We start from the raw sequence: 14879 nt of genomic DNA, 5'->3' as shown, positions 1-14879 counted from the left end.
GATCACAGCACGACGTGATCGTGTTCAGCTGGTGAGCTACGTTCCGCCCACTGCCGAGAGCCCGTGGACCCTCGCCTCTAACGCTTTGTGGAGGGACACGGAGTAGAAATAAATCGCAGTAACGAAATTAGTGGAGATAAATCTGCTTTCCCTCAGGCCTGCAGTGCAACTCCCAGCTCCACGGGGGCAGGTGAGCGTTTAACCAGGCGCAGGGCTTGACGCCAGCGAGGAGCAGCCCTGACAGCCCTCCGCGACGGCTGCAGCGCTCAGCGGCTGCCTCCTGTCCCTTGTGCCTTGGATCAGCAGGACCCCCGAGTCCCGCTTGACGCCTTGCAGACTGCAGCTCTGCCTTCTGGAGATGTCCGCTCTAGCCTCTGGGAGTCCTCCCCCGCCTGACCCAGCGTCCCGGCTCCGGCCCCTCAAGGCCAGTGTTGCCATGCTGCGCTAGGCACCGTGGCCCAGGGCACTCCAGCCGGTGTGGGGGCAGCGTCTCTCCTCCTTTAGAAAAGCCCCCATGCAAAGCAAGCACGCTCCATGTTACCGATGGGAGCGCACGGTGGTGTAATAACGCCTACGGTGGGGAATTTTGTGCTATCAAATTACCCGTGCAGTTGCCTCTTCTTGACCCAGCAGTTCTATTTCTGGGAGTTTACATCTGTACGACGTTACTGAGAGCACCGCTGTTTGTAATGGAAGCCTGGAAACCCCCAGTGTCCATCCACAGGGGTGTGGTTACACAAATGATGGCACATCCACATAAATGAAAGCTACGCGGCCATTTAAAACAGGAAGTTTTCCAGGTACTGGATACCACATGGTCTCCAGAACACGCTGTCAAGTGAAAAAAGATGTGAAACCATGGGGCATCCATATTACCTGGGAGGGCGGCACACGGGCACCCGCGTCACACTTGAAGGGCGACAGGTGAGCCCACCGTCATTGTGGCAGAGGCCAGCCCCCCAGGCACGAGGGCCTGAGCATGGGGAGGTGGGAGAGAGGGTCGCTGGGGACAGACCACCTCTGCACGTGGGGCCGGAGGAGACCCTGGCACCCAGAGTAGGCCGGGGCGCTGGGGGCTCAGAAAGAAGAGTCTGCTGACACCAACTGCCCACCACCCTCCAGCCTGGTCAGGAGCCGGCTCGGCTCTGCGGAAGGGCAGGTGACCCCGCGTGAGGTTAGCGGGAAGGGAGGAGAGGGCAGAGGACGCGGCCGGGGCCAAGGGTCGGCGACTGACCCTCAGGCCCGACGTACAGGGGCTGCAGCTGGGAACCTAGAGGGCCCCGAGGGCACCCCCGGCCCCAATTTCTCTCTCGGCTCCCCTCAAGCTTACCCGGGATGGCCGTGGTTTCCTGCTGGCGCCTCTGGTCTCCACAGCCAGGCCTCCCCCACCTGACGCCGCACTAATGGCTCCGCCTGGGGCCCCAGGGACCTCCCCGCCCCCAGGCTGCTCTGCCAGCCCCCTTGCCCCCTCGCCGCTGAAACCCAATCCTCTGCCGCAGCTCCGGCTCGGCAGAGCCGCCTCCGGCAGAGCCGCCCTGCTTGCCTCCTCGGCTGCACCCCACCTGGTCTCTGCCTCGGAGCCCCCAGCCCAGCACCGCGCCCAGCAGAGCCACAGCCCGGTCCTGGAGGAGGCCGAGCCGGACCGGCCAGGCCAGTACCTCCCCACCCTCTCCCCTCCTGGCCCAACACCCGCGTGACCCCTGCCTGACCCTCTGAACCCCTTCTCAGCCCCTCCAGTCCTCGGACCGACCCTTTCTCCTCCTCCTAAGCCTCTGCAGCTTGGTTCCCCCCGCACCCCGGGCCCCCGGCCATGAAGCGCCCCTCAGGGCCGGAGGAGGCCCAGCCGCCGGCCTCAGACATCCGCGTGTTCGCCCGCAGCTGCTCGATGCACGGCCTGGGCCACGTCTTCGGCCCGGGGGGCCCGATGGCGCGCCGGGGGCTGTGGACCGCAGCCGTGCTCCTGGCACTGGCCACCCTCCTCTACCAGGTGGCTGGGAGGGTGCGCTACTACGGGGAGTTCCACCACGAGACGGCCCTGGAGGAGCGTGAGAGCCGCCGGCTCACCTTCCCGGCCGTCACCCTGTGCAACATCAACCCGCTGCGCCGCTCGCGCCTCACGCCCAACGACCTGCACTGGGCCGGGCCCGCGCTGCTGGGCCTGGAGCCCGCCGAGCACGCCGCCTACCTGCGTGCCCTGGGCCGGCCGCCCGCGCCGCCCGGCTTCATGCCCAGCCCCACCTTCGACGTGGCCCGGCTCTACGCCCGGGCCGGGCACACCCTCGAGGACATGCTGCTGGCCTGCCGCTACCGAGGCTGGCCGTGTGGGCCCGAGAACTTCACCACGGTGAGCCGGCCGCCCGACCCGTCCAGCCAGGGGCCCGGGAGCGCCAGGCGGACCCTGCCGGGCCTTGCCGGCCCACACTCCCCCAGAGCCAGGGAACCCTGACCGCCGTGCTGGGGGATCCTTTCCTTCCCCGCCCACCAGTGCCTTTCTGTTCAGCCAGGGAGCTGTCCTCCTCGGGCCCCTCCCTGCTGCTCAGCTGGACTGCAGCGTGCAAGGTCAGGCCTCCCAGCCAGGGGCGCTCACCCAGGCTGGCTCTGGGCCCAAGGCCTGGTGCTCAGCGGAGAGCCTGCTCCTGGGGGGTGGCGGGATCTGGTGTTCTAGGGCAGGAGACCCTCCTCTCTGCCGGGGGAGGGGGCTGGTTTCCCCGCTGCCTCTTCCACATGCTGCCAGACCTGAAGGGGGCAGCTGGGCCCCTCTTCCTTTTATGCCAGTCTCCAAAGAAACACTTGCCCTGCAGGCTGTGCCCTGGGCTGGGGGTGGAGGTGGGAGTGAGGCACTGGAGGGTCCAAGCCTGTCCCTTCCTGTGGGAAAGGCACAGGGTTAGCTGGCCACAGTCCAGTGAGGGTCCAACTACATGTGCCAGTTGAGGGAGGGTCTGGGGGCATTAAGATGGGGGCTTCGGTGTTCAAAGAAGAGACCCAGATAGAGGATGGGGAGGGAGGGGTCCCACGGTCCTCGCACTGGCCCAGGGAAAAGGGCTGCCTGAGCTCCTGGTTCCCTGGCGAGGTCTGCCATCTGTCTGCCCTCCCCCAGGTCTTCACCCGCATGGGGCAGTGCTACACCTTTAACTCTGGCGCCGAAGGGGCAGAGCTGCTCACCACTCCCAAGGGCGGCACGGGCAATGGGCTGGAGGTCCTGCTGGACGTGCAGCAGGATGAGTATCTGCCCATGTGGAGGGATATGGGTACGGGGGCGCACGGGTGAGGCCGGGGAGTGGCAGGTGAGGTGCAGAAGGCCCTGGGAAGAAGTGGAGGTGCGGGGAGGGCCCCGGGCCTGTCCTTTCCTGTGGGAAGTGGGTGGGTTTAGTTGGTCACAGCCCTGGGGAGAGGGGGCTGCAGGAGGGGGCCTCTTGGGACTCAGGCCTCAGGGTCCCCCCTTCCCTGCAGAGGAGACGCCGTTTGAGGTGGGGATCCGAGTGCAGATCCACAGCCAGGAGGAGCCGCCACTCATTGACCAGCTGGGCTTCGGGGCGGCCCCTGGCTACCAGACTTTTGTGTCCTGCCAGAAGCAGCAAGCATCCTCTCTGGTGCCTCCAAAAGCAGGCTCCGACTCCCTCCTCAGCCCACGCCACCTCAGACCCCAACCCCAGCTCCTCAGACCTGTCCCAGTGATCTCGCGTTCTACCCAGGCCCCCACTTCTCCCAGAGCCTCCTTAACCTGTCCGCCTACAGCTGAGCTTCCTGCCGCCACCCTGGGGTGACTGCAGCTCTGTCTCTCTGGACCCTGACTTTGAGCCAGAACCCTCTGGTCCTCTGGGTCCCCCCAGGCCCAGCCCAGGCCCCAGCCCTCCCTATAGTCTAATAGGGTGTCGCCTGGCCTGCGAGAGCCGCTATGTGGCTCGGAAGTGCGGCTGCCGAATGATGCATATGCCAGGTAAGGGGCTGGGGGCAGCGGAGGAGGGGGTCCGGGGAGGCCTGGGGGGGCCGCTCCTGAAGCTGTCTCCTCCGCCCCCGTGCAGGCGGCGCGCCAGTGTGCAGCCCCCAGCAGTACAAGGACTGTGCCCACCCGGCGCTGGGTAAGGGGCAAGCCTCTCCCGCATCCCGTCCCCACCCCGCGACCCCGACCCCGCGGGGCGGGCGGTCGTGACCCAGGCGCCTGTGGCCCGCAGACGCCATGCTGCGGAAGGACGCGTGCACCTGCCCCAACCCGTGCGCCAGCACGCGCTACGCCAAGGAGCTCTCCATGGTGCGGATGCCGAGCCGCGCCGCCGCCCGCTACCTGGCCCGGAAACACAACCGCAGCGAGGCCTACATCGCGTGAGCCCCGCAGGGGGCCGGGGGCCCGGGGACCGGGGGCCCGGGGGCGAGGCGAGCGCCAAGCCTCCGGGCCGAGCCTCCGTGCGCAGCGCCCAGGGATGGGACACCAAGCTACACATCATTACCGGGCTCGGGGACTCTGGGCAAGCTGCTTAACCTTTCTGACGCCGGCTCTTCCGAAACTGGGGACGGTGACACCCCTCCCCAGGGCTCATGAAAGGACTCAGAGACCAGAGAATGGGGCACCTGTGTCTGCCAGCAGCTGGCACCAGTGGCGTCCAGCGAACACTCTTGGCCTCTCTTCCTCCAGGGAGAATGTGTTGATGCTGGACATCTTCTTTGAGGCCCTCAACTACGAGACGGTGGAGCAGAAAAAGGCCTACGAAATGTCGGAGCTGCTCGGTGTGTGTGCGTGCGTGGTGTGTGCGTGTGTGTGCGTGCGTGTGCGTGCGTGCGTGTGGCGTGCGCGCGCGTGTGTGAGCGCGCAGGCAACCTGCGGTCTGGGCAGGCGGGGGCAGAGCAGGTAGCAGTGAGCTGACAGGTGACCCGGTCTCCACAGGTGACATTGGGGGCCAGATGGGGCTGTTCATCGGTGCCAGCCTGCTCACTATCCTTGAGATCTTGGACTACCTCTGTGAGGTGGGTGGGCCTGGGCTCCAGCTGTGGGAGGTGGGCAGAGTCAAGCCACAGGATCCAGGGGGCAGGCATGCGCTGGCCACCTCCAGCACTGCTTCCCCCAGGTGTTCCGGGACAGAGTCCTGGGATACTTCTGGAACCGAAAGCGCTCCCAAAGGCACTCCAGCGCCAACCTGGTAATAGCCCCCTCCTCCTCCCCTGCCGTCTCCCCTGTGGGTGCTCAGCCCCTCCTCCTAAGTGTAGAACACCCTCCCTACCCAGCTGAGAAAAAGATGGGGGAGGGGCGTGCAGTGACCTTGGCTGGTCTCTGGGAGGGAGGATCCCCGCCGCCACCCCCCCCAACCTCTGACCCTCTCCCTCCTCTCACAGCTTCAGGAAGGGCTGGGCAGCCAACGAACCCCAGTTCCCCACCTCAGCCTGGGCCCCAGGTAACAAGAAATGGCCCCCTAAGGTCAAGGGAGATGGGGCAGGTCCGGTCCAGAGGGCAGGGGCAGGGCAGTGGGTGAGAGGCCTCCTGTCCCAGGGCCGTGGTCCGTGTCTCCCCAGGCCTCCCACCCCTCCCTGTGCCGTCACCAAGACGCTCTCTTCCTCTCAACGCACCTGCTACCTCGTCACCCGGCTCTAGATGGGGCGTCTGTGTCTTCAGGGCCGCACCCTGACATCCCGGACGTGGCCAGCCTGCACGTGTCTTTCCACCTTCACCCCAAATAAAGTTCTAGTGCCTCAGCCTCAGCTGTTCTACTTACACGCAGACCAGCCAGGCCACAGTCAGCCCTACTTGGGCACAAGACCTCTGCCAGCCGTCATCCAGCAGACTTAACGTCTGAAACGTTAACCTCCAGAAATCTCTCTACGAGAGAATAGTAAGCGGGCATCGGTCACTTGAACCTCAGTGTGAATGTTTGTCAAACCGACATCTCAGAGTGAGCGGAGCCCAAAGCCGGGTGTGAAGGCAGAGGAGGCGGTGGTAGGACAGCCGCACCTGGGGTCCGATCGGGGAAGGGCTGGCAGAAGGTTCTGATCCAGGGCCCGGCAAGACGCAGCGGAGCAGGTGGGGAGAAGCTGGCGTGGCTAGCCCGCTTCCAAGAACACAAGCTGCCATCCCGTCTTAGGCGTTCGTGACTTTTTCTCACATTTGGGACCGAGCGTCAGCCTGCCCGCCCCGCACGGGAACCGCTCCTGCTTCCGCAGCCTTCGCACACGAGCTGCAGGCCCCAGCTTGTGGGGGGAGCCCAGGCCCTCCCTTCCCACCCCTGCCAGGAAGCACACGCCCAGGCCCGCTTTCTCGGCTCTGTCCCGGCACCCTAAATACTGGAAAAAGACAAATAAGGGAGCCGGGGAGGGGGTGTTCCCACCCACTGCTTTGGGTGCCTCCTGTCCCAGCCTGAGGGCCTGGGCGTGGGGGGCGTGAAGAGGGAAGAGGCACGGCGGGTACACGTGGGACAAGAACCATACGGAAAGGCCCGGCTCTTCCCCCCCATTCTGGTGGAAGCCCATCCTTGCTCTCAGACACGGGGAGCCTAACGCCTCCCGGGTAGAGAAAGGGAAGGGCACGAGCGCATATGCACACGTGTGGTGGCAGCTCCGCCCCTGGCGCAGAGGTAAGGGTAAGGGTCATAGCCTCCAACCCCCAGCCTCCAGCCACTTAGAGTAGCAGAGCCAGGGCCGGACAGTTGGGCTGTGTTGGAGCTGGAAGCAGGGTTGCAAAGGGTGGTGAAGCGAAACAGAGCCTCAGGCCCCCCTAGCACCACGCCCCCGCCACCCGCCCCGAGCCACTTTACCACCACATCAGCCAGACTGTGGGAAAGGAGCCAATTTATGAAATTAAATAAAGTCCACGGAGAGAGTGAAGGACACGGGTTGGGGCACCTCCACCCTGGTTGGGCCCAGCACAGCTGGAGCTTGGCACACCGTGCACCCCTGCTTTTCCTCCCCTCCCCAGAGGGGGCTGAAGTAGGCCAGGCCCCAGCCTGGCCGCCGGGGGCCTGGAGCCTAGGGGGGGCAGAAGTCGGAGAAGTAGGGGTGCTGCAGGGCCTCTTCTGCTGAGATGCGCTGGACAGGGTTACACTTCAGGAGGTTCTGGACGCACAGAAGAAGGCGAGGCAGGTTCACGCCCAGAGCCCCGCGCTCCCCGGGTCCCTCCCGACAAGCGCCCCGGCCCCAGCCCCCTACCCTGCCCTTGGTCACCTGCAGCAGATCCCTCCCTGTGGCGTTGAGCTTGGGCACGACGTTCACCAGGGACGTTGTGGCTGGGTACATCGGGTAGGGCTGTCGGGGGCAGGGTGAGTCAGCAGGGGTGCGGGGCGAGGAGGCTGCCAGGGCCAGGAACTAAGGGGGTCACGGATGAACCACGCGGGAGCCCATCGCCCGTCACACCTTATAGTCCGGCAGCTTGGTCATGGCGGGCCACTGCTCCTCGGTCGGGGTCCCCAGCAGCGTGTCCACGGGGTCAAGGATCACTCAGGTGGTAAGGGGCAGGTGAGGGGCTCTTCCCCTGGGGAAGGGCGAGTCTTCATACCCGCCCTTGCCCTCCTCGCTTTATCCCCCAGCTCACGACAGAAGGCGGCCCCTGGCCCCTGCGACCCTCATATGCAGTCCCAGCTGCGTGCTGTTTTCTGCAGGCCAGGTGCTTTATGGCCATTAACGACGTTGACCTAAACCCTGAGGTCCGTGGTCCCGATGAAGCGGTCAGCGGTCCCCCACTCTCGCTAATCGTCCCCCTGCTCCTTTCGGCTCCTTCAGCCTAAGGATTTGGCTCTCAGTTGGAGGAGGGAGCCCTCCTTGCCTACAGGCTGCACGCTCTCCAGCTGGCGGCGGGCACCTGCCCCGTGACAACCAGGGCGTCCACCACCCTCCGCCCTCAGGAGAAGCCCTGAGGCACCCCTAGGCCTAGCCCAGCCCACCGCCGCCCTCCCTGCCTGCACTCTGAGCTCCAGGGGCTTCCAGATCCCCTCCCAGAGGGCTTGAGGTGAAGCCAGATGGAAGAATATCGGAAGATCCTCTTCAGCTGGTCATCTACGTCGTTGCCAGGAAACAGGGGCCGCCCCGCGTTGGCCAGCTCTGGGAGAGAGGCGGGGGGGGGGGGGGCGGTGACAGGCAAAGAAGCCCTCCCTCCCGCAGCCCTGCCGTGCCTCCTCCCCACCCAGGGGCCCCACTCCCTTCCCCAGAGGGGACCCTCCAGACCCTCCTTGTCCACTCAAACGGGAGACAGAGTGCCTCTGCAGACCCCGGCGTGTCACCTGCGAAGATGCAGCCCGCTGACCACATGTCAATGGACGTGGAGTACAGCTTGGCCCCAAAGAGGACATCCGGTGGGCGGTACCACAGCGTGACCACCTGGAGAAGACCCCACCACAGGGACCCCCAGTTAGAGGGCTGGGGAGGAGAGCGCTCAGAGAGGAGTCCCGGAGGAGGAGCTGAGCGATGCTGGCTGGGGACCCCCTCCCTCACCCCCACTTCCTGCCCCGCAGCTCACCTCGGCTGAGTAACAGCGAACAGGGATCCCAAAGGCGCGAGCCAAACCGAAATCAGCCAATTTCAGCTCCCCATTCTGAGGGGGAGGGGGAGGGGCATGGAAAGGGGCTCTTCCACAGTCTGAGGGCAGGCCCCGTGCTCCCGCCTTCCTGTCCAGCTCCCCTCATCCCACGCCAGCCTCCCTAAGGTCCCATCCTCTCGCCCAGAGGTACCCTGTTTATGAGCAGGTTCTGAGGCTTCAGGTCCCTGTGTAGCACGTTTCGGCTGTGACAGAATCCCAGGCCTTTTAGCAGCTGGAAGAGGAACGACTGGGGGAGGGGCAGGGAGGAGTTCATCAAACCGTCCGGGTGGGAAGCGGGTCCAACGATGGGTCACGCTCCCCTCTGCTTTGCCTTGAAACCCCAGCAGTCTTTCAGCACCAAGCTCGGCCCAGCATCACCCCTTCATTATCGAGGACCTACTTCGTTCTTTGCTGGGTACTCGAAAGGTGAACGGGGGCCCTGGTCCCCACCTTTCCGGAACTGACAACTTGGTGGGCCTTCCTACCTTTCCAGCCCACAATGATCTCTCCCCTACCTGGCCTCATTTGAACGCGAACATCATAACCAACAACGTATATACTGTGCTGTATTATTGTACAGCACTTCTTTGCCCTGGAACCTGAGCCTAGAACAGTGCCTGGCACACTGCAAAACATTCAGTACGTATTTGTTGAATGAATGAATCTCTCTGAACCTCATATTCCTGCCTCTCGAATGTAAATCCTATCACTGACATCAGAGTGTTCCTTTCAGGTCAAAGCGATCACGTGAAAGTGCTTTTGCTAAGATGGAAGCTCTCGGAGGCAGAACCAGGGTTTTCTCCTCCCCTCGTGTCCCGAGTGTCCCCGTGCAGGGCCTGAGAGCACGTCCACTGAATCCGGACGCCAACCCCAGCCTCAGTGAGCTCCCAAGAAACCAGTGTCCTCACCTTCACAATTTCAGGATCTAGGTCACCATTGCAGCTGTCAAAATACTTCTTAAGGTCCTAAAAAAGGGATGGGGTGGGGGATGGGATAGAGTTTAACCTCAGTCTGGGTCCCTATATCCTCCCAAGGCTACTGTCCCTCAAGTCCCCCTTTCACCTGGTCACAGAACTCAAAAACCAAAGTCAGCTTCTTGTCGCTGTGCAGCACGTCGTGGAGCCTAGGGAGAAGCGAGTGCTCAGCCAGGCAGGGCCGCAAGTCTGCACCTACTATCCCAGTATCAGCCCAGCCCATCTCTGAAGCCCCCACCGCCGGACCACACAGGCAAGGAGGACCCCACCCATCTACACACCTGACGATGTTTTTGTGCTTCAGCTCCTTGAGTAGGCAGATTTCCCGAAGGGCAGAACTCGGCACTCCCTACACATTGGAGGGGGCCAGGTGGGCCACAGTCACATCCCACCCAGCCTAGGCCCTCAACCCCTCCCTGGCTCCAGTGCCCCAGTCCTACCTCATCATCATCATCCAGCCTCACCCGTTTCAGAGCCACGATCTCATGAGTCTCCCGGTTTTTGGCCTTGAACACTGTTCCATAGGTGCCTAGAGGAAGGAGGTCAGGGCTGAGGGAAAGGATGGGGCACCCTTCCCCAACCCAGGAGGTCCCTGCCGGGAGAGAAAGCAGCGTGGGGGCGTGTTACTTCTGATGCCTGGAGGAGTGGGGGATGTGGCAGAGAGGAGCCTGCAGATGGCTCAAGGGTGTCTGCAACAGGGAGAGGCTGCAGCTGCTGGGTGAGGAGGTCTATAATAAAGGCCGAGCTTCTGGAGGGTCTGAAAATAGGGAGCAGGGGTCTGGGAGAGGAATGAGGGCCGGCAGGAACGCTGAGGTTGGAGGTCTGCAGCGAGAACTGAGGCTGTGGGGTGGGTGAGGTTCTGCAAGTGGCGCTGAGGACAGGGGTAGGAAATGCAGCACGTGCAGAGGTCGGAGGTGGGTCTACAGGGGTGCTAAGGTTGGGAGGGGGGCGTCTATGGGAAATGCTAACAGGGGGAGGATTGGTGTCTGCAGGGAGTGTTGAGCTCAGGGCCAGGGCTGCAGCCAGTGCTGAGGTTGGAGACTGTGGGTATTGCTGACGGTACAGCAGCCCGGGCTGCAAGGAATGCTAAAGGGTCTGCAGAAGGAGATCTTGCAGGAACATCTCGTGGTCCCATTACCTTCCCCAATCTTCTCCAGTTTCTCGTATTTCTGCATCGCGGCAGCCGCGCGAGGACCCTTGCGGGCCCTGGGTTCTAAGACTCCGGGCCCGGCGTTGCAGAGGAGGCGGCTCCCCAGCCTCCGGTCCTGCCCCGCCCCCCCGCCTGCGCATGGGCTTCTCGGGCTTGTAGTCCTAGGGCGCCAGGTTTCCCAGTAATGCCCGGGGCCTTCGACAACAAGAAGACTACAACCCCCAGCAGGCTGCGCTCAGGCTCTCTGCAGCACTTGCCTCCCGGGACTCCTGTTCGACCGCGGAGTCAACTCTTGGACTTCAAGTCCCAGGAAGCATCGCGTGTCCGTTTTCCCGGCTCCCCGCCGTCGCGCGCGGCTCCCAGTGTGCCCTGCTAGTGTTATTCCTTTTCGGCGCTTACAACCTTCTTTTGAGAAGGACCTCTCCGGGACTACACATTCCAGAAGGCAGCAGGGGTGGGGGTGGGGCGCTTTCTAAGGTTTGGGTTTTGGCGGCCTGCATCCTGAGCCCAGGTGGCCCTGCTCTGCCCCGGTTGATGATATTGAGGTTCCATCGACTCCCTGACAATCTCAGCACGGGTTTCCACCTCTCCCTGGGCCATCTGGTGACCTCAGGATTGATTGGGGAATGGCTCTGAGCCATATCTTGCTGATGATGACTTCACAGGGACCAGCTGACCGCAGGGCTGGAAAGAGAGGCAGGTGTGCCCCAGTGGAGACTGGATTTACGAAACGCCAGAGACTCCTCTCTCCTGTGAGCTCCAGCCTTTCGCTACACTCTGATATCCCGAGGCAAGCTGGCTGGACACTGGGAGGGTGTCCCCGCCCCCTGCAGAGCCCGGGCCCACTGGAGTCGGCCAGGGCGTGGCCGAGGGCTGGCAGATTGGTTACTGCCCTCAACAGACAGAAGGACAGACAGAAGCTACACTTGAAGCAGCCTTGACCTCATCCCTTAAGGAGTTGATTATAGATTTTTCTTGCGGCTTCTCTCTAATTGTCTCATGACTGCATTCTTGAGGGATGTGAACTGGATGATAACTGCCCCAAACAGCACTCCTCAGCGCCGGAACCAAAGTTGGTGCTAAACATTTGTTAATTAACTCGTTAATATCTGAACGTTTTCTGCATACACATTGCAGTGCTTCAGCCGGTGGCAGACTAAAGAAGCGAAACGTATATTCCTTATCTGGAAGAAGTTATAATTTATTAGAAAACCAGAAGTACACACAGAGATCTTTAAATGACAGGTGATGCCTATGAATAGGGTTCGAGAAGGGAGGTCACCGCAGGGAATCTCTCCGAGGCAGAATTTCCCCGGTTCGTAAAGTCTGAGTCAGTTCAGGGTAATGGGCATCCACCCCCGCCATCACCCCTCTCGCGCTCCCCCCTCTCCCGTCCCCGTCCTCCTGGCAAAGACAGGGGCTTTCTTGGAGGCACTGGGGAAACTGCGGGTGGGAGGCGGGGGACGCCCGCGGCCGCGAGAGAATCTTGACCCCGATGCATTTGTATTTCAACTTCCTCCGCCTCGAATTTCCTGATCATCTTTGTGTCTCCTTTTTCCTGCCTGGGATCCCCAGCATGAGGCGGGACCCTTTCCGCCCAGAGGTGCCTAATGGGGCCAAGAGACGACGTGCCCGGGGCGCCCGTGCGGGGAAGCCCGGGGCGGCAACCTTGCTGGGCCGCGCCGAGGGACAGCCGGGGCGGCCTCCTAGGCGCTGGGCTCCCAGTGCCGGGCCGGGCCTGGGAGCGCGCCTCCGCCCCCGGGTCTCGGCCCCCACTCCGCGCCTCCCAACCCGCTGCGACGAGGCCGCGCACGGTGCGCCAGGGGGCGCGCACGCAGGGGGCTGGCCTGCCCGTGGCGCGGGGGAAAGTTGAGTTCGGAGAAGTTGGAAGCGACGGGGGCGCGCCCCAAGGTGGGCACGGGGGAGTCGTCGGGAGCGCGCGAGGGCTCCAGAGAAGGGGGAGAGACCCCCAGACCCCTGCAGCACAAAGTCAAGAGGAAGCGGGTAAGCGGAGAGGTGGCGGAGGGGGAGGGCCAGGGCCGCGGAGGGAGGAAGGGAGGGGAAAGGAAAGGGGGGAACTCGGCACTCGGAGCTGGGAGGGAGTGGAAGTGCAGGAAAGGGCGGAGACTGGGGCGCGGGGAAGCGAGGTCTTGGGGAGAAGGATGGGGAGGCGAGAGGAGTGATTGCTGGTAGGAAGCGGGATCCAGGGTCCGCTTCTTAGAGTTCCCTAAAGCGAGGGTGCCGCGCCCCCTGCCACCAGGAGGGGGTACTCTCTGGGAGGCGCCGCCGGCCCTCCCAACTCCTGGGCGGACTCCAAGATGACACCTCTCCCCTTTGGTCCCCTACTCTATCCTTCAGGCCCGTCCAGGGTGCCCTGCCCAGGAGTTGCCCCAAGCCTCTGCCCCCAGTCTCGGGGTTGGGAGGCGGAGCCGGGAAGGGGTTGGCGGGTCAGGTCAGGACAAGGGGTCAGGCAGAAGAGGGAGCAGCTGGGTGGGGATGGGAAAGGCGAGCGCGGAGAGTTCGACCTAGCTCCTGGGGGGCTGGCTTGTGTGGGTGGGGAGCTCTGTGCTGGGTGTGGGGGGCGGCGCCGCCTGAAATCCAGGGTCCACTTTTCCCTCCTCCCTTCGCTTCCCACTCCCGCCAGGCCCACAGCGAAGAGCTGTGGAATGTGCGAATTCACCTGGGGGGTGGTTAATGCCCCCCAAGGGGGTCCGGAGTGCTAATCCCTTGGGCAGGGGAGAGTTGCTAATCCTCCGGGCCGGTCGGGGCTGGTCCCCGGAATGTGCCCCCAGCCCGGATTATCGGCACCGATGCTCTGGACAGAGGCTGCTTTGTGTTCTGGGATGATGGGGGCGGGGGCGAAGAGGGGGGCGGAGGTAGAGGGAGGAGGGGAGGATAGAGGAGCACACTGAGGGCACAGCCTGGAGCGGGGAGTGTGGCGCCGGCAGGTGCTGGCACTCCTTCCCAGACCGGGTTTCCTCCCCCAGCACCCCTCTTCCCCGCACCAGACTTGCCCTGGCGGAGGGCCTGCTAGGGGGAGGTGAAGAGGGCAGTCAGCTGAGTTGGAAGGCCGGCCAGGAATGTGTCGCTCCAGGCTCCCCACCCTGGACTGACCCCCAGACCTACGTTGTTTGACCCTGTACTGACCTGTCTTACCCCCGAGTTGGCCCTAAATCCGGTAACCCTGACCCCCCCCCATGACACACTGGGGAGCTTCGGTGCTTTTGCCATCGCAGAGCCTTGGGTGTCCCCAGCACTGCCCCCACTAGGAATAGGTACCCCAGTTGGCACTGGCCGGGTTCCCTAACCGCAGCTCTTTTGCTGCCCTCCCCCCGCACAGTGTCCTCCCCAGACACCCCTACAGTCACAGTCAGGAGGGCGTCAGCCCTGCCACTCAGATTTTCCTGGCCCCAGGCTTGGGGAGGGGAGGGACCGGGACTGCTCCTGAGGGCAGGACCTCAGAGTTTCTGTGCCCACCCTCCTTCTGGCCGTCACGTGCCCCTCCCCCATTATAAAGCCGTGCCCGGCCTGCGCCTGCCAGCCTCCCTTCCTCCCTCCCACTGAGTGAGTGGAGTTGGGCTCCTGCCCCTCCCCCAGGGAGCCTCCCCCCCCACTTCGGGGCTGGGCTTTTTGCACAGGAAGGGGCACAGGAACAGCCCCCTTGCTTGCTGTTTTGGGCTCTCTCCAGAGCTCTCTTTCTCCCTTCCTTCATCCACCCGTCGTCTCTGCCTCAAGGGGTGTCTCACTCCCGCCAGCACAGCCCTCTCTGGTCTCAGCCGCCTCGGCCTGCCGTGCCACCCCTGGGCCACCGCTCCCACCGCTCCCGTTTGTGGCTCGGCCTCTCCTCCCTGCTTCCTCTGTCTCCCCTCCCTGATCTCCGCTGCTTTCTCTCCAGGTCTGGGCCTTAACTCCTGTCTGCCTTTTTTTTCCCCCAGCATCTCTCACCCCCGGCTCTCTCCGCCTCACTCCGCTTAGTCCCTTGGCCCTCCATGGCCTCCTGTGCCTCAGTCCTTGCCTCTGTCTCTCTTTGTTCCTCTCTTTTCTTCCCATAAACAACTCTCTTTGCTCCCCCCACCCTCCAAGGGCCACTCTAAGGCCTTTCATAGTCTGGGAGGATCCTGTGCAGCCAGGAGACCCCTCGTGGCCAGCGGGCTTCCGTGAAGCCCCCGTGCCCTGCCCTCCCCTCGCTGTGCAATGTTGGGGCGCCCCTGCAGGCCTGGCACCCCTCTCATGCAGTGATTGCTCCTCCCCCGCCCCCCCCCCC

General features: G+C 63.6%; 3 protein-coding genes across 13 annotated transcripts in view; 2 read left to right on the top strand and 1 right to left on the bottom strand.

Annotated features, from left to right (window-relative positions):
- The first annotated feature begins 589 nt into the window (after positions 1 to 589).
- Positions 590 to 5712, top strand: ASIC3 (acid sensing ion channel subunit 3). 6 transcript variants are annotated; one of them, XM_028489455.1, is made up of 12 exons: positions 590 to 924; positions 1500 to 2344; positions 3098 to 3248; positions 3451 to 3578; positions 3736 to 3937; positions 4023 to 4079; positions 4173 to 4320; positions 4631 to 4722; positions 4880 to 4959; positions 5061 to 5132; positions 5326 to 5384; positions 5503 to 5682. In XM_028489455.1, exons 2-12 carry the CDS (start codon positions 1811 to 1813, stop codon positions 5579 to 5581), a joined length of 1602 nt encoding a protein of 533 aa, XP_028345256.1. In that variant the 5' UTR covers positions 590 to 924; positions 1500 to 1810; the 3' UTR covers positions 5582 to 5682. The 6 variants fall into 6 exon arrangements, with proteins under 6 accessions (XP_028345256.1, XP_028345258.1, XP_028345257.1 ...); XM_028489457.1 differs by lacking the exon at positions 5061 to 5132 and having other exon boundaries at positions 5503 to 5676; XM_024130845.3 differs by lacking the exon at positions 590 to 924 and having other exon boundaries at positions 1221 to 2344; positions 5503 to 5676.
- Positions 5713 to 6754: 1042 nt separating this feature from the next.
- On the bottom strand, positions 6755 to 10763 carry CDK5 (cyclin dependent kinase 5). 2 transcript variants are annotated; one of them, XM_007126658.3, is made up of 12 exons: positions 10604 to 10762; positions 9906 to 9994; positions 9747 to 9814; positions 9554 to 9614; positions 9400 to 9456; positions 8643 to 8738; positions 8432 to 8506; positions 8196 to 8292; positions 7947 to 8016; positions 7333 to 7393; positions 7144 to 7224; positions 6755 to 7035 (listed from the first exon to the last, which is right to left on the bottom strand). In XM_007126658.3, the coding sequence occupies exons 1-12, from the start codon at positions 10638 to 10640 to the stop codon at positions 6949 to 6951; spliced, it is 879 nt and encodes a 292-aa protein (XP_007126720.1). In that variant the 5' UTR covers positions 10641 to 10762; the 3' UTR covers positions 6755 to 6948. The 2 variants fall into 2 exon arrangements, with proteins under 2 accessions (XP_007126720.1, XP_054940652.1); XM_055084677.1 differs by lacking the exon at positions 8432 to 8506 and having other exon boundaries at positions 10604 to 10763.
- A 1707-nt stretch (positions 10764 to 12470) lies between these two features.
- SLC4A2 (solute carrier family 4 member 2) overlaps positions 12471 to 14879 on the top strand; it is a 17254-nt gene continuing 14845 nt past the window's right edge. For 3 of the 5 annotated variants that reach the window (XM_024129661.3, XM_028489579.2, XM_028489578.2), the window contains exon 1: positions 12473 to 12619. The gene's annotated coding sequence lies outside the window, so the exon portion shown is untranslated. Of the gene's footprint in view, positions 12620 to 14879 lie in introns of all 5 variants that reach the window. The other 2 variants (XR_003679684.2, XM_028489577.2) reach the window with 2 other exon arrangements.

This window comes from Physeter macrocephalus, chromosome 5, assembly GCF_002837175.3.
Source record: "Physeter macrocephalus isolate SW-GA chromosome 5, ASM283717v5, whole genome shotgun sequence".
Lineage (NCBI taxonomy): Eukaryota > Metazoa > Chordata > Mammalia > Artiodactyla > Physeteridae > Physeter > Physeter macrocephalus.
Note: the sequence above shows the minus strand (reverse complement) of the source record. Positions and strands in the feature narration are given on the sequence as shown.